Source organism: Ursus maritimus, unplaced genomic scaffold, assembly GCF_017311325.1.
Source record: "Ursus maritimus isolate PB19 unplaced genomic scaffold, ASM1731132v1 scaffold_1, whole genome shotgun sequence".
NCBI classification, from domain to species: Eukaryota; Metazoa; Chordata; class Mammalia; order Carnivora; family Ursidae; genus Ursus; species Ursus maritimus.
The window spans coordinates 56,093,068-56,111,981 of record NW_024423343.1 but is presented as its reverse complement, the minus strand read 5'-3'; the positions used below and the strand labels follow the sequence as shown (position 1 = coordinate 56,111,981).

Genomic DNA, 18,914 nt, shown 5'->3' with positions numbered 1-18,914 from the left:
CCTCTCCCACTCCCCCTGCTTGTGTTCCCTCTCTCGCTGGCTATCTCTCTCTGTCAAATAAATAAAATCTTTAAAAAAAAATAAAATGTCTGTTTTGAGAGTCAAAATTGACCTCTAACTTTTTTGTTTTAGACCGGATCCACCATTCCTCTGTAGGACATGCACTTAGAAAACTATTCTGCTTGACGGTTGGGGGAGAGCACTAGCGTAAAGAAATGAAAAGTGTATAATTTAATATTAAACATTACCCCATTACCGAATCCTAGCTCTGTTCCTTTCTAAACTGTGTGACCTTGGGAAAAATATCTGCCTAGAGCATCGGTTATAATTTGCAAAATAGAGAAAATAAATAGAACTTTATTCATGAATTTGTGGTGAGAATGAAATGAGATCATTCATTTAAAGTGCTTGGTGTAATACGTAGCCCAGAGCTCTTGCTTTTGCCCCGCGCCCCCCAACATACTTACCCCTCAATTCCATTTTGTGACGAGGCAGAGTATAATGAAAAATTAAGAGAATGTACTACATATGTGGGACGAGGTGATTGTCTATGACAACTACTAACAGGCTGCAGACTCCTTCAGTCCACCAGTACATTAGGCCACGGGAGTGGATTCAACACCCAGAAAAATGTACAGAAGAGTCGAAGGCCATCTCCAAGGCACACCAGTGTTCAAAGGGGGAGCAGACGAAGAGGAAACTTCGAGATGACAGGGGTGGCGGAGAGCAGGGCCGTGTGACATAAGACAAGTCAAGGCACGCAATTCCTCCAGTGAGGAAGGAATGACCGCTTGAGCAAATGCTCCAGAGAGGCCTTGGGAGCCCAGATTCCACCTGGCTAAGGAGTGAAGGCCGGTGAGGCACTGGGGGCAGCAAGTGCCGACAACCTGTAAAGAAGGAAAATTAGGGCTAAAGACAGAGGTGGTCACTGGGGAAGTTTGAGGTTTGTCTGCTCTTAGGGTGGGAGAAACAGCCCATCCTCGCACAGCCCGGTGAGTCAGCGGGGAGGGAACTGGAGAGGGTGGAGGGAGGACCAACCTGAGGTAGCCTGAAGAAAGATGGCCAGATTCAGATGAGAGCATTAGGCTGGCGCTCTGACAGTGAGAGGGAAGGAGACAAAGTGGGTGCAGTTGTTTGTAAGTGTGCAGAGTCGGTGGTGGCAAGTTGCGTGCGGTCCCAGCTGTTGGCATCTCTTTTCTCTGTGACGTCATAGGCAGGGCCGGCTCCTTCAGAGAGATGGCACATAGATCAAGGGCTGGAGAAGGGTGGAGGTGACACGGGATGGGGGGGCGTACAGAGAAGGTGCACCGCAGGGCTCAGTGACCTATCTAAGAAGGCAAACTGTCATCACATGCTAGCTTTGAAAATGAAAAATTTGAAATGTGGGAAGGATATTCTTTTGGGCTTCAAAGCAGAGACTGTATTTATCCCATTGGCTATAAACACTATATTGGAACACATGCATAAAGAAAGGAGTATTCGATGATATTTGGTGCGACAGGATTTTATCTGCCCGGCTTTTAATGGTCCTAAGTCCTCCCCAAACCCCAACTATGTAAGCTCTTTAATGTTTTAATATTAAACTAAAGTTACCTGGTAAAAAAAGCCGAGAGTGAATGGATTCCAAATTTTCTACAAGAAACTTATGTTCTCTTGACTTTCCAAAATAGGTCTGTCTACCACTAGGTGGTGTTTTGTTCAATTAATTCAAAAGTAAAATTTTCATTTGATTTCTATCAGAAGGAAAATGTCCTGAAAAGTAAACACACTACCAGCTGCATTTCAGTCCTAATGTTTACTTTCCAACTAACTCCAATTTTCTAGACTAGCTATGGTATAAATGAAAACTGTACTTTCCTTAAGTGTGGCACACTGTTCCATTTGTCTCTAAATGGAACGGAAATGAGTAGGTCTCTCTTTTTCTCCCCTTGAAAGGACCCAGGGAACGGCATGATTCAGGAGGCAAGCCCTGTGTGGAAGAGAAGCATGAATGTCGTCTGACCGTGAGATCAATTTGTGTTTACAATTCTTATACCTTTCTTTTAAAATGAAAATTTTGTATTTAAAAATCAAATTCCCTTTTAAATGAAAAATATTGACTAGCTTTTTTACTTTCTTATTTAAATGAGCCTACCTCTCCTGAGGTAAGACATAGGAAGTCTTCTGTAAATTCATGACTTCATTAAAACCCGGTACCTGGCTGGCTCAGTCGGTTGAGCATTCCACTCCTGATTTTGGCTCTGGTCATGGTCTCAGGGTCCTGGGATGGAGCCCTGAGTCGGCTTGCTGCTCAATGTGGAGTTTTCTTGGGATTCTCTCTCTCCCTCTCCTTCTGCCCCCCACCAAATAAATAAATAAATAAATCTTAAAAAAAAAACCCACAATTTTATTAGAACCCGAAATTACGGCTCTTATGAAAGTACTCCCAGCTCGAATAACTATTCAAGTAAAATAAATACATTTTTCTCTAATTAGAAACAGCAAAATAGGATTTTATGTATGAACCCAAAGATTTCCTTTCCCTCTGTGTCCAACCTGGGTTGGAACCCGAATTCTGCTACTTACCAGCTCCATGACCTTGGACAAGCCTCTCCCACTCTAAACCAAGGCTCTTCTGCCCATAATACGAGTATCTGTCTCATAAGATTGTCATGGCGAACAGATTTTTTTTTTAACATTGTGAAGTTTTTGGTACAAAATGCTTTATAAATAGCAGATATTAGGTACAAGCGCATTTTTTCTTTCAGAATCACTGATACTTCTGCTTGAAAATGCTGCATAACATACAGGAGCTGTGTAGGCTCTCTCGTTTGCTTTCCCCTCTCTGTTTGGTTCAGGTGTAGCTCAGACATGGGCAGCGACCCCGTAACTTCCCACCGACTCCAGCCATCTTTACTGCCTCCCAAATCCTGTTCCCCTCCCAAATGAGCCCCATTTTCTGTCATCTCATGTCATCCAACTCCCCCCCTCCCCAGCATCCGCTGTTCTCAGATTGGAGTACCCGTGACAGCTCAGTCTGCTTTCCCCAGTTCCTCCTAGACTTCTATGAAACAAAATCATCTGATCTTATGACCCTTGAGGAAACAAACAGGCTCAACAAAGTCCTGAAATCACCCAATGTATTACACATTGGTGCTAAGTCCTCACCTTTCTGACAATGACCCTATAATCCCACAGCAGACTCTGGAGGAGTGCACAGTGTGGGAGCCGTTGGCAAGAAACAAACCAACATTGAGGACTTTGAGAACCAAATGTTTACCCCAGGACTCTACCCCAAGCCCCAGCATGGTGGACTTGGGGCTTTTCCTCCAATGTACCCAGACCTACTTTTACACAGTTTAAAGAGCTCTTCTAAATCAATGATTAAATACATTACTCCCCTCCTCCAGCTGCCAAATGAACGAAGGACAAAATCTGGCTATCGGAGAAGTCCCAGCCCAGGGCTGTGCACGCTTTGCGTGGGCCCCTTCCTCTTGTTCGTCTTGTATCAGGAGGCAAGCTGGTGAGGAGGTCCTGGGCCTGGAGCCTCTTTGGCGAGGGTGGTGGCAGGTGACTGCAGACCCAGAGCACGCCAGCCCAGCCGACTGCCTATGGCAATGGCATCCGGTTAGAGTCCAAAGAGAGCTCAAGACGATGCGAGAGTGAAAAGGCCGCAAGGACTCCCTGATGTTCACCGGCCACTTCGGCCTGCTGGTGCGGGGCTGTGCTCTCAGGCTGCTGCTCTCCCCCTACACCAGCCCTTTTGACTGTAAGGTATAGTACAAGTCTGCTATGTCATGTCAGGTGAGCTCCAAAGGACATCTAACTTCAAATCCAACTCTCTGCTGTTGGAATCTTCTTTATTTATGGCACTCTTCTTGCTTTATAGCTCAGCTATGTATTAAAATATTTCAACTATTGGGGCACCTGGGTGGTTCAGTCGGTTAAGCGTCCAACTCCTGATTTCAGCTCAGGTCATGATCTCAGGATTGTGAGATTGAGCCGTGAACTGGGCTCACGCTGGGTGTGGAGCCTGCTTGAGACTCTCTCCCCCCCTCTCCCTCTGCCCCTTCTCCCTTGCTGAACGCGCTCTAAAGAAAAAAATTCAAATATTATATATCTATTTTTATGTATGGGGAAGAGATAGGGTTGCATTCCACATTAGCTCTATCTGCCATCCTGAAGTTCTCCCCAACAGTAACAATTCCAAAATCAAAAAGAAAAAAGTTAAATTATTGGGAAAGCAGACGCACTAGTTTTATTTTCTTTTAAAATATATTTATTTCATCTTATCCTACGCATCTTTTTACATGGTTATAATTCGAACATAAATCATGATTTTAATGCTTGTTTAATATTCATTGGGTTCCCATGCAATGCTTTTGTAGTGAATTTCTTAGCGGCTTCTGCTTGTTGTTCACCAAGTAGAACATAAATATAAGCTAATTTATAGTTAGGTAGATCTGATCTTAAGATCTTGAAATTATTTTTAAAAATTCCTAACTATGGGTCTCCTTCTAAATACACTTTTTCTAATAGACTTTCCACTTAGGAAGATACAACAGTTGTTCTTCTAAGTTTTAGAAAGAAGTTTTTTGAGATGAGTTGCTTAAATTGGGTCGATTTTGGTTTGTCTTGAAGGAGTATGATGTAGTAATGGATCGGTATCTTTCCTCTGTCCAAAGGAGTATTGATATTTCACCCAAATGAAAGAGTGGACCTCAGAGCATGGTGAGTATGAGAGAAACTAGTCCACAATGGCATTTTAGGGCATCGAATCACTGGCCAGTTATTTCAAATACTAGTCAACTAAATCTACTCTTGCCATAAATATTTGCAATTATTTAATATTACAAATAGCCTCATGAGAAGTAACAAAAGGGGACGGGAATTTGGTCATGGTGTTTGAGTGACCTCAGTCCTACAATTCTAAGAAATTGAATTCTGTAAAGAAGCAGTGAGTTTGGAAGAGGATATGAAGCCTCCCTGAGTGAGATTACAGGCCCAGCCAACACCTTGACTTCAGCCTCTTGAGACTCAAAACGGAGAAGCCAGTGCTGTCATGCCCAGACTTCTGGCCTAAAAAACTGAGATAATAAATAGGTATTATAGTAAGCTGAGAAGTTTGTGGTAATTTGTTGTACAAATAGAAAATGAATGCATCTTTTACCCAGTGATTTTTGTTTTATTGAGTTATCACTGACATTTAACATGATATTAGTTTCAGGTGTACAACATGATTTAATATTTGTTTTGTTTTTTTTTTTTAAAGATTTTATTTATTCATTTGACAGAGATAGAGACAGCCAAGCAAGAGAGGGAACACAAGCAGGGGGAGTGGGAGAGGAAGAAGCAGGCTCCTAGCAGAGCATGGAGCCCGATGTGGGGCTCGATCCCAGAACGCCAGGATCACGCCCTGAGCCGAAGGCAGACGCCTAACGACTGCGCCACCCAGGCGCCCCTGATTTAATATTTGTACATATTGCAAAATGATCACCACACTAAGTCTAGTGAACATCCATCACCACACACAGTTATAAAATTTTTTTCTTAGGATAAGAACTTTTAATATTTATTCCCTTAGCACCTTTCATGTATGCAGTACAATATTGTTAACTATAGTCACCATGCTGTACATTACATCCCTACTGGATTGGAAGTTTGTACATTTTGACCATTTGCACCCATTTGGACCATCCCCCCACACCCCTCCCTCTGGCAACCATCAATCTGTTCTCTGTATCCATGAGCTCAGGGTTTTTTTGTTTTTATCTTATTTTTTAAGATTCCACATAAAAGTGAGATCATACAGTATTTGTCTAGCTCTGACTTATTTCATTTAGCATAATGCCATCAAGGTTGATCCATGTTGTCACAAATGGCAAGATTTCCTTCTTTTTTATATTACTCCACTGTGTGCATATATACACATTGGATGTATATACACATTCATCCATCTATGAACACTTAGGTGGTCTCCGTGTACTGGCTATTCTAAGTAATGCTGTAATGAACATGAGGGTGCATATATTTTTTCAAGTTAGTGTTTTCATTTTCTTTGGATAAATACCCAGAAGTGGAATTGTGGATTATATGGTATTTCTACTTTTAATTTTTTTTTTTTTAAGAAACCCCCATTATCTTCTCCAGAATGGCCACACCAATATACATTCCCAACAGTGCACAAGGGTTCCCTTTTCTCCACATTCTCATCAACACTTTTTCTTTTTGATAATAGCCATTTGAAAGTTATATCTTATGTGGTTTTAATCTGCATTTCCTTGATGATTTGTGATATTGGCCATCTGTATATCTTCTTTGAAAAAATATTTGGTTCCTCTGCCATTTTTATATCAGATTTTGAGTTTTTGCTCTTGAGTAGGAGTTCTTATACTTGCTTTATATGAGTTCTTGATATATTTTGGATATTTCTCCTGATCAGACGTATGATTTGCAAATATTTTTTTCCCATTCCATAAATTGCCTCTTCATTTTGTTGTTGGTTTCCTTTGCTGTGCAGAAACCTTTCAGTCTGATGTAGTCCCACTGGTTTATTTTTGCTTTTGCTGCCTTTGCTTTTGCTGTCAAATCCAAAAACTCATCTCCAACACTGATGTCAAAGAGCTTACTCCCTATGTTTTCTTCTAGGAGTTTTATGGGTTAATTTTAGTGTATGGTTTAAGATAGTGGTCTTTTCATTCTTTTGCATGTGACCCTCCAGTTCTCCCAACACCATTTCTTGAAGAGACTGTCCTTTCCCCATTGTATATTCTTGGCTCCCTTGTTTTAAAATGACCTTATATGCGTGACTGTACTGCCGGGCTGTCAGTTTTGTTCCATTGATCTGTGTCTGTTTTGATTATTACAGCTTTGTAATGTAGTTTGACATCAAGGGGAATGATGCCTCAGCTTTGCTCTTCTTTCTCAAGATTGCCTTAGCTATTTGGGGTCTTTTGTGGTTCTATACACATTTTAGAATTTTATATTTCTGTGACATTTTGATAGGGATTGCACTGAGTTTACAGATTGCTTTGGGTAGTAAGGACATTTTAACAATATTAATTCTTCCAGTCTGTGAGCACAGAATATCTTTCCATTTATTTGTGTCTTCTTCAATTTCTTTCATCAACATTGTATAGTTTTCAGCATATAGGTTCTTTGCCTCCTTGGTTAAGTTTATTCCTAGGTATTTTATTCTTTTTGATGCAACTATAAATCAGATGGCTTTCTTAATTTCTTTCAATTATTAGCATATAGAAATGCAATAAATCTTTGTGTATTCATTTTGTAACCTGCAACTTTGCTGATTTCAATTATTAGTACTCCCAGGTTTTCTGGTGGAGTCTTTAGGGTTTTGTATATGTCATCTGTACATAGTGACAATTTCACTTCTTCCTTTGAAATTTGGATGTCTTTTATTTCTTTGTCTTGCCTAATTGCTCTGGCTAGGATTTCCAGTACTATGTTGAATAAAAGAGCAAGATTGGGCATCTTTACCTTGTTCCTGATGTTACAGAAACAACTTTAAGCTTTTCACTCCTGAGTATGTTAGTTGTGGGCTTGTCATATATGACCTTTATTATGTTAAGATAGGCTTCCTATATACTCACTTTGAGAGGTTTTATCATAAATGGATGTTGAATTTTGTCAAATGCTTTTTCTGCATCTTCTGAGATGATCATATGATTTTTAGCATTCATTTTGTTAATGTGGAATATCACATTGATTGATTTGGAGATATTGAGCCACACTTGCATCCCTGGAATAAATCCCACTTGATCATGAGGTAGGGTTCTTTTTTTTTTTTTTTTAAGATTTTATTTTTATTTATGAGAGAGAGAGAAAGCAAACATGAGTGCAGGCGGAGGAACGGGGCGGGGGGGGGGGACAAGCAGACTCCACACAGAGTGTGCAGCCCAACATGGGACTGGATCTCAGAACCCTGGGATCATGACCTGAGCCAAAGGCAGATGCTTAACCAACTGAGCCACCCAGGGGCCTTGACTCTTTAATTTCAATGTGTGTATTTTTCACTTGTAAAAGTTCTATTGCTTACTTTTCAAATCTTCCTCTTTATATTTCATAGTGTCTTATTTTCTTACAGTTTTGATTTCTTCTTTTATTCATTAGTCATTTTAACATACTTGTATTTTCTTTCAGATTATTGTTTTGTTAGCTCAAGCTCTTGGTGCTCTAATCCTCCTGTTGTTTGCTAATCCTATTTTGTGGCAGTTTTGTTTGTTTGCTCTAACGTAAGACTCATTTTTAGTCAAGCAAATTTTTCCCCCTATGACACTTCAGCATGACCTGGATTGCAGGAGTGTTCACTTGTAGAGATTTCGCTTTTGCCCAAAATGTATCCTGTTAATTTTTCAGCTTGATTTCCTAGACCATGTGGATGGTGTACACTGAAACGATGACACCCAACTGCACAGGGCAGGGGTGTTCCATTTTTCAGGGGAGACTTTTTAAACTGGGAACATATGCAGTAACAAACAAGCTTTCTTTTTCTTTCTTTGTGGGTGTGATCCTAAGGTACTCCTTTAATGTAAGGGTATAGTTTCAAAAATCAGACAGCCCAAGACTTCTTTGCCATCCCGATGGTAGATAAAATCCAAGTGCCTATGAGGTTATGGTCACTTGTTCAAACCATTGTACTGAATAAGTTCCCATAGGTCACAAAAGACATTCTTATTGCTAAATTAAGTGGCAAGTTGTATCTTCATAACCTTTGACATTTTTGTTGCATGTAAACCACTTGTCTTACATTTTGCTTTTCATGTCTGTGGTGGAAAGAGCACTTTTGTTTGGGATTAGGAGAGGGGTTTATATATTGATCCTGCCACTTATTGGTTGTGTGGCACTGATTAAGTAACTCAACTTTTGAGGTTGATTTCTTACTTAAAATGAGGATGGGGTGCCTGGGTGGCTCGGTTGAGAATCCGACTCTTGACTTTGGCTCAGGTCATGATCTCAGGGTTGTGGGACTGATCCCCACGTTGGGCTCCACACTCAGTGGGGAGTCTGCTTGGGATTCTCTCTCTCCCTCTGCCCCTCCCCCCTGCACACACTCTCTCCAAAATAAATGATCTTCAAAAAAAAAAAATAAAATGAGGTAATGCCATCTTCATATGATTCAGAGGTTCTAATAAGTTAGTATCTGTAAAAGTACTTGATATATTGTAGAGCACCAGAGAAATGATTATATTATCTTGGGTCTCTTCTGACCACTCTTGCCTTTTCTCTCTCATTACAATCACATGGTAATATTCAAGACTTGATCTTCTACCTGTTTCCCATTACATCTTGTTTTTCAAATAATTCAAGATAATTCAGTCTCAGGATTTTAACGATCAACTTCTAAATCTCTGTTGTCAATTGTTTTTTCTTATTAAAACAATAGTATCATAGGGTTTTGATGACGCTTGAATGAGATAAATGGAGGTACCCTAGTAAACAATATACTCAATAGAGGCTATTATTACATTTTTATGCGCTTCCTGGATATTTATATTTTTTAAAATTCCAATATAACTAATATACAGTGTTATATTAGTTTCAGTTGTACAATAGAGTGATTCAACAATTCTATACATTACTCAGTGCTCATCCTGGTAAATGTACTCTTAACCCTTCACCTATTTCAACCATCACCCCTCACCTCCTCTCTGGTAACCACCAGTTCTCTATATTTGAGTTTGGTTTTTTTGTATCTTTTTTTCTTTGTTCATTTGTTTTCTCAAATCCCACAAGTGAAATCACATGGTATTTGTCTTTATCTGACTTTTATTTCAGTTGGCATTATGTCCTCTAGATCCATCCACATTGTTTCAAATGGCAAGATTTCATTCTTTTTTATGGCTGAGTAATATTCCACTGAATACACACACCACTTCTTTATCCATTCGTTTATCAATGGATTTGGGTTGCTTCCATGACTTGACTATTGTAAATAATGCTGCAATAAACACACTGGGGTGCATATATCTTTTTGAATTAGTGTTTTAGTATTCTCTGGGTATGTATCCAGTAGTGGAATTACCGGATCATATGGTATTTCTGTTTTTAACTTTTTGAGGAACCTCCACACTGTTTTCCACAGTAGCTGCACCAGTTTGCATTCCCACCAACAGTGCAAAATTTGGGTTCCTTTTCCTCCACATCCTTGCCAACACTTGTTTTGATTCTTGTGTTTTTGATTCTGACAGGTGTGAGGTGATATCTCATTGTGGTTTTGATTTGCATTTCCCTGAAGATGAGTGATGTTGAGCATCTTCTTATGTGTCTGTTGGCCATCTGTCTGTCTTCTTTGGTGAAATGTCTGTTCACGTCTTCTGCCTGTTTTTTTAACTGGATTATTTGCTTTTTGGGCGTTAAGTTCTTTACGTATTTTTGATATTAATCCCTTATCAGATGTCATTTGCAAATATCTTCTCCCATTCAGTAGGTTGTCTTTTTGTTTTGTTGATAGTTTCCTTTGCTGTGCAGCTTTTTAATTTTGATGTAGTCCCAATAGTTTACTTTTGCTTTTGTTTTCCTTGCCTTAGAAGATATATCTAGAAAAATGTTGCTATGGCTGATGTCAGAAAAATTACTGCCTATGCTCTCTTCTAGGATTTTTTATGGTTTAAGGTCTCTCATTTAGGGCTTCAACCCATTTGAGTTTTTGTGTTTTGTGTAAGAAAGTGGTTCAGTTTCTTTTTTTTTTTTTGCAGGTAGCTACCCAATTTTCCAAATACCATTCGAAGAGACTATCTTTTCCCCACTGTATATTCTTGCCTCTTTTGCTGTTGATTAGCCATATAATTGTGAGTTTATTTCTGGGCTCTCTAATCTCTCCTGTTCGACCTGTGTGTCTATTTTTGTACCAGTACCATATTGTTTTGATTACTATAGCCTTGTAGTATTTCTTGAAATCTGAGGTAGTGACACTTCCAGTTTTGTCCTTTTTCAAGATTGCTTTAGCTATTTAGGGTCTTTTGTGTTCCATACAAATTTTAGTATTATTTGTTCTAGCTCTGTGAACAATGCTATCAGTATTTTGATAGGGATTGCATTAGAGCTATAGATTGTTTTGGGTAGTGTGTTAACAGTATTTATTCTCCCAATCCATAAGCATGAAGTATCTTTCCATTTGTTTGTGTCATCTTCAGTTACTTTCACTGATGTTTTATAGTTTCCAGAGTACAGGTCTTTCACCTCCTTGGTTAAGTTTATTCCTAGGTACTTTATTCTTTTTGGTGCAATTAGAAATGGAATTGTTTTTCTTAATTTCTCTTTCGGCTACTTCATTATTAGTGTATAGAAATGCAACAGATCTCTGTATGTTGATTTTGTATCCTGTGACCTTACTGAACTCATTCATCACTTCTAGTAGTTCTTTGGTGGAGTCTGGACATTTCATCTTCAAAATACTAAACACCTGTCCTTCCCAAATTAGCTCTCTTTCCCAACTTACTTATTCTTATAAGTGATACCACCATTCCTGTCTTTCAAGCCTGAAAAATGAAGTCTTCTTTCTTTGCTTTTCATCATCTCCCTTTTGGTCTATACATTCTATAGGTGTTTCTTGCAAAATATTTCTTACATCTATTCCTTTTGCTATTTATTGGTCCTTCTTCCCTAGTTTTTTTACAACTCATGCCTGAATTACTGCAACTTGGTAGCTGGTTTCCATTTGGGCCAGCCTTCCTATTATTGTCTGTTCCTTAAACCACTTTCCTAATGTCCCTTTTCTAAAAGTCAATGGTTTGCTAGGTTTTGTAGTTCCAATCAACTTAAAGGGCCCTCATAATCTAGACTACTAGTTGTAACAGGTATACAGATGTCTTTTACGCAAGTTCATATAGAGCAATGTTATTTTCAACAACAGCGCACTACTTTCGAGGCACTCGTACAACATCTACAGATAAATAGGACAATTAATGAAGATGATACTGGAAACATATCTTCAAAATTGTTATCTAATGTTGCTTTGTCACAATACACTAATCCATAAAAAAGAATTGCAGCCAGTTTTATTTACCTTTAATGTCATAGAAAAGATCTTTATCCAGCTTTGCTTATGTTAACAAGCTATTGATAAGGATATTTATGCTTTAGTGGATTGCCTCATGGTGCTAGAAGTCACCTCAGAAACCACTGGCTGAGCTGAATAAATTGAGATGTAAAAGTACTTCCCTAAAAATTTAGCAGTTGGGGAAAGTCAATAATTATCTGATTTTTTAAATGTCCAAATTAATTAATGCTAGGATAGTTATATTACCTTTTTCACTGATGTTATTTAATTAGACCCTCTGACAATTTTAACCAGCACAATTCCCAAAATGGACAGAGGAACTTTAGCTACATGTTTAATTACATGTTTAAATTTAAAAAATTTATTGGTAGAAAAAAAAATCAAACAATACAGTAATAATGGATAATGCAAAAGGGTTTACTTTTGAAGATAAATGTACTGACACATTTTATTTCCTCATAAACAATGCATTTGTTCCCAATTCTGAGAAACTTACAATAGACAACTCAAATTCTGCTAAGTAAACCCCATTAAATAATTATTGCTTAATTTTTGTGTCAGGCCTTAGAAAACTGCATCTCTTCCTAATTTACATGCTTTTAAACAATTAGCAAAAATAATTTTAAAAGGTCCTCTTTTGGGAGAACATTCTTTTTTTGGTGGTGGGGGGGAGTCTACTTTTACAGAAAGCGAAATCTAATGTAACTGAATAAAGTAAACCAACCTTTGACATAACTGACAGTTAAAAATGGGATTCAGACTCAAATACTTTCTCAAATAACTGAGGTAATGATGGTAAAGCCACAGCAGCTATTTTGTTAAACAAATTCTAGCTCAAGGAATGGTCTTAAATGTAAAATTTAATGCAAAATAAAGAGGCAAGGGAAGGCATTGTGACCATGACCAGGGTGTATCAAGAAGACTTCCTTTTCTCAGAAAGCCATTGGAAAATTTTCATGTATATCTGAAGAAAAAAGATGCAACTCACTGGCCCGTTGTTGAACAACAAAATCCTCTTAGAGTGCCGTGACATATTTGATAATTTTACAACTAACATTTGATTTGGTGCTTTGGACTGCTACAATAGAATCAAACTATGCATATTTTCTCTTTTATTGTAGGTTCCAATGTCCCATGGCCTTTGTTATTTCAGAATTAATAAATCCTTTAGTTTTGAAACATTTTTTACTGATTGTTCTTTTTCTATGGCAACTCTATTGTAGTCTGGAAAGACCTGTACTTTTTTTAAATCATGTGAGAATTAGGGAATAAATTTGTATTTATTAATAGTTTAAAGAAATGATTTTTCATAACAACATCAGACACAAATGGTATAACTTTCCTTCAAAAGTAACCATTATCCTATGGTCAAGATAATCTAGAAATGTCAGATTTAAAATGTTTTTCTTCTAAATGTCTTTTAGAACTAATTGCTTTGATAACTGTGTCGTCTAGGCATTTTTTCTGTGTATCTGTGCATGTGTATATTTACATAAATGAAGGCTTAGAAGTAAACAGGATTCTCCCACAGTTATAATCTCACAAGTAAATTCTTAGTGTCAAGCATTAATCGCTACATAGCCTGAGATGTAGAATTAATAAAACTACATTTAACATTAAGTACACGCCAGAGACAAGATTATTTTCCTGTCCTCTGAAACAAATCAATGGCAACATGAGTTTGACCTTTTAATATTTCATCAAATTTTGTTAGAGGAGTACATCAGGTTGTCTTCATGAAATCTTTTATCTATAATCATGTAATCCAGATTAAGTACGTTCGTTAGAATGCATACCTTAATGTAAAATTTGGCTACGTGATCTTTTGCATCTCTTCAGATTGGCTCAATCTGAAAAAGAAGACTGAAACATCACTTCACATGCTCTCTAGCCTCTGTTTCTTCAACAGTTAGTCCTGACCACTTCTAACATAATATACAATGTATTTAGTAGGTTAATTGTTTTTCCCCAATACTTTCCTGCCCACCCTCTTTAGAATGTAGCTCCACAAAGGCAGAGACTTTTGTGTTTGGGCTACTAGTGTATTCCAAGTGCCCAGAATAATGACCGACACACTTAGTTAAGCACTCATTCACTGAATAAAACAAAGTTGTACATGCATTCAGAGATATAACAGCATGGGAGTGGGGGAGCAAATCATCTTGCAGGCCACTTTATGGACTCCAGCTCTGAGTGCAATGAGGAGTGGGCTCCAGGATTTGGAGTAGAGAAATGCTACAAGCTGATTCACATTTGGAAAGCACTACTCTTAGCCATTGTACTGAGGATGGGCTACTGTGGGCAGGGTGAAAGCAAGCAGACAGTTACAAGGCAAATACAGTAACCTGGGTGAGAAAAAATGAGGACACGGATCAGGATGACAGCACTGTACGGGGTGAGAAGTGGTTGAATTCTTGATTGTTCTGAAGGAAAAGCCAATAGCGCTTCCTGATAGTTTGGAGGTGGGCTGTGAAAAAAGAGGAATCAAGGATGACAACAGAGTTGTCCCGGCTTACCCAAATGGAAGAATGGGGCTGTCATCAGTGCCCTCTGAAAGACTGCTGGAGAAGCACACTTGAAGAGAAGGTGGGAGATGATGAAGAATCAGTGCTGGACATGTCATACTGAATTATAGTTGACACACAATGTTGGACATATTATGTTTAAGACGTTTTGTTAGGCAGTTGCCAAGAGATGCCAAAGGCTGGTAGATCTGTGTGTGGCTGTAGTTGAGGGAATGTTCCAGGCTGGGGAACACTGTATATGAATGGGGTTTAATGAATGTAGGGAAGAATAAGGCCTGAGCACCCTGCAGCTGAAGTCTCTGAGAAGGAATGAATTTTATCACATAAACAGAAAGACTACCTGGTTCTTCTCAGGTAATAAACATCCTGAAGGAAAAAAAAAAACAACCCATAACATTATCAGGTGATGTTACTTTATGAAAGATAGGTAAGGACAAGCAAATTATGAACATAATTTAAAGATAGAATTTATTCTCTGATGGTTTACTCATGCAAACTGCACATAAAAGAAAGTAGTACAGTTTGTGTAACATTGCAAATATAAGGACTCAAAATGCTAGGTACAGAAGTAGTGTGACATCTTGAAAGTCAAAATGGAATTTGTGTTTATACAACTAATAATGATTTTTATTTGCTGAGTACAGACTGATTTACAATGAAAGTTTTGCTAACCTTGGTAAGTTCATTAACCGTTTACATGACTTCTTACATCTATGTAGTTTTATTTTACAGTTGCAAGAATTCCTGTTACCAAAAAACTTTAACTTGCATAAATAATAAGAGAAAAATGTACTGAAGGACTTAGGAGAGTGAAAAAATTGAGGCTTTTCCTAACCCATTCGAACTACAATAAAAAATAGCCTTCTTGCAGAATTCATATTTTGTGCCTTTGAGATCAACTCCTTAGCATAACTATGGCAAAGTCACGATTAGAAATTCATTACTTTAAAATTATAAAATCTGTTAAAAATAAAAAAAAATTTAGAAGTAGGATTATCAACTAAAAATGCTCACTTTTAATAAGCCAAACAATAAAAATCCTATTATCTTCATACCTAAAAAGTCCTGAAATGTCATTTGTATAATTTGAATGTTTCCCAGTTTGGAACTTAGGCAGGTGGGATATTTCCTTGAATTATCAAGGATATTCGACATAGGTTTTTTAAATGTCAGTCTCATTAGGAGATGGCACTGAGACATTCGTAAATAGTGTAGTATAGATGCAGAACAAACTACACAACTTATTATAAATGCATTACAGATATTTACATAATGGAATCCTGCTTGAAAGCCAGAAGTTGCTACTGGGTAGGACTCATAACTATTTTACAAAGTTTTCTTACACACATCTACTACTTTATTTTTAACAATTTAGTTCTATTTTAAAATATTGTACTGTATTTTGAACATAACTGCAGAATAAAAATAGATAATGGCACATTAGAAAACTCAGTATCCCACAGATGATTGGATAATGAGAAAAGTGTACCTACAATCATCTCATCAGAAACAAACTACATCATGGAATGTTAGTTATCCAAGCCTGCACAGTAATGACATTTTAAATTGCAATCATCTATTGGCCAGCATCACACTGAAGGCATCGTTAAACATTCAAGCAAAGACTGCTGGCATAAACTATTGAAAGAAACACACACACACACACACACACACTCTCTCTCTCTCTCTCATCCACTCTTGCTTCCCACATTATAATTACATTGTTCTAAAGATAGATACTGATTTTTTTCCCACGAGAAACGTTATCAAAATTTGCTACTAAAAGATGACAGTGCTTTCACAAGAATAAGTACAAGTTAGCTTGCAAGTACAAGACAATGGGGGTAAACAGTCTTAAATTTTCTAAGTAATTTTTAGGCTTTTTCTGGCAACCATACCATACTTGATTATGCATAAACTTCTCAGTTTGTAACCTGAAATCTGCAAAAAAAAAAAACCAAAACCTAATTTCAAAAAATTAAGATATTGGATAACCCTGTATCGCAGATTATATGATTTTGTATTTTAATAGCCTCAAAACATAGGGTTTAAAATACTGCATTTAAGACTTGAAAAATAGTCATTTTGAAATGATAAAGGATTCCAAAATTCATGTCTACTTAAAATCTTAAAGAAAACACACGATTAATGATCTTGATTTAGTTTCAGAGTGTGCATAAAAGCATCGTATGTCTCTTATCATGTTTCACTCACTTAAAAAGTGTTCTCCACTGTTTTTCCTTTTGCATAATGTGCAAAATAAAAGGCAAAAAAGATTAAAAGCAAATCTCTATCTTTCTCTTGCTAGTGCTTTATGACCTTGTTAACATTACAAAGTCAACAGGGACTATGCAGAACTTTGGTATAAATGATAAACAATACTACCATCACAGTTGAGGATTAAGAGGTGGTCAAAAGAAATGGAAGTGGGAAGAGATTCAGTAACACCCCCATTTATTAAAACACCACCAAATTAAAAGTGAAATAAACCACAATGAATTATAATACAATTTACACATTGAGCACAGAAAATTAATAAATCTAACAATATTTATAAAAAAAGCAAAATCAGTCTTTTTCCAGAGACTAAAAACTGTTGTTCAGTCTGATCATCAACTGCTGCTACACCAACTTTAGAGCCAAATCTAATTTCAAGTAAAAAAAAAAAAAAAATTTACAACCACAGATTTCGCATAAATGGAAACTGGTCTTTCCTTGATTTCCCTTTGAAGTCACTAATGAGTATCTAAAACTGCCGCACTGCAGGTTTTTAATCAACTTCCTGAGGGCTGTGACTGGGAGGCAGGAGCCATAACAATCTGCGAAAGCGCAGGCTCTGTACTCTGGTCCGCCATCTGCGTGAGCACCGAGGTGGCCACAGCCTCGGCCTTGGAGGTCGAACTGACTCCATTGGATGTGCTGACAGAACTATGCTGTATAGCTTCCGTATGTGGACTACTTGGCACTGACAGGTCTTCTGAACTATCATCTTTATCGGCGGCTGAGTGGAAAAAAGAAAAGTTACTATTTCTTAAAAACATCTGTAAGAATGTGTCAGTCGTTTGTCAGTATACAGAGTGAAAAGTTCAGCTTTCACTAAGTTGGTTATTGAGCTAAGTTATATGACGGGCCTGAGTAAGTGAAAGGTGGCTCTAAGTCAGAAGTAGGCAGTTTCACCACAACAGATCAAATGAAGGTACACAACTAGGCACAGCGAGGCATCTGTGTGGCCAGTGCCTCATAGAACAGAGTTGAATAGAAAATCAGGTAGGAATTTGGGAGATAGCCTTTTACAGATACAAACACTTATCAGTAACAGAATTAACGAAACCAGTCTGTTTGCCTACATGCCATTCTCATTAAAAGATTAAAAAAAATTTATAACCACATTCATAAACAAAATGAATTCTTACATACAAAGTACATTTTCAAATTATTCCCTCTGCATTCTACAGAACTATATTTATTCTGGCTGACTTTCCATCTACTGCAGCAATGGGTGATTACAACACCTGATTCTAATGATGCATCCACATGAGAATAATCAATATTTAGAATCTAAATGCCACCAGCTGTTATAGCTCCATGAATTAATTGGGGTTCAAATAAAAAATTATATAAAACTCTAGACACTGCAATGGAAAAGATATTCAGAAAGGGGCTTTCTAAGTATTTATGAAAAGCTACCAACTTTCTTTCAGGCTTGAACAATGAATCTCCTACGCCTTTCTCATTTTAAAAGGATAGAATCCAGTAATTTCATTTAGTGAAAAATTTGATATGCACAACACACAAGCGGTTATAGTGTATGTAACTTATGAGATACAATGATAACATGAACCAATAATGTGAACCCAGTCCCAAACTTAAGAGAACACTGCCAATAACGATGCTTCCTGGAGGATCCTCTTCTTCTCATCAAAGGTAATCACCACTCTGATGGTTCTTTAACCATTCCCTTGTTTTTTGTTTGAAGCTTTACCAAATAGGTACGTATCCCTGTATAATATTATTTAGCTTTGTTTATCTTTGAACATCCTGAAAACAGTATCATGCTGGATGTATTCTTTTGTACTTTTCACCTGGCATTAAAACAATTTTTATTTAGTGCTTAAAAGTAACAAGCAGACTTTCCATCAAATCTGACAATACATAATGACCTGCTTACTAATGGCCAGGTGCCTATTCTGAAACTCAATTATTAAAAGATCATGGACCCTATGAAGCAGGACTTATCCCATAACTTGTGATGCAGAAGACAGAGGGGGAGAAACCTGGTCAGCTTGATTTCAGTTCAAATAAGATTCCTCATTTTGAGAGTTTTCTGAAATATAGTACTTACAGAATTTTGGCAAGTTTGCCTCAAATCCATGCATTTTTGTAAAGCAGTT

The 18,914-nt window shown here is 37.5% G+C and overlaps 1 protein-coding gene across 11 annotated transcripts in view; it reads right to left on the bottom strand.

Moving 5' to 3' along the window:
• Positions 1–327: 327 nt before the first annotated feature.
• ATF2 (activating transcription factor 2) overlaps positions 328–18,914 on the bottom strand; it is a 96,333-nt gene continuing 77,746 nt past the window's right edge. For 6 of the 11 annotated variants that reach the window (XM_008687157.2, XM_040643669.1, XM_040643621.1 and 3 more), the window contains one exon: positions 14,975–17,524. In XM_008687157.2, coding sequence (XP_008685379.1) covers positions 17,298–17,524 — 227 coding nt within the window. In that variant the 3' untranslated portion in view covers positions 14,975–17,297. Of the gene's footprint in view, positions 888–1,038; positions 1,970–12,338; positions 14,466–14,514; positions 14,573–14,974; positions 17,525–18,914 lie in introns of those variants that run through there. The other 5 variants (XR_567534.2, XR_567533.2, XR_567535.2 and 2 more) reach the window with 5 other exon arrangements.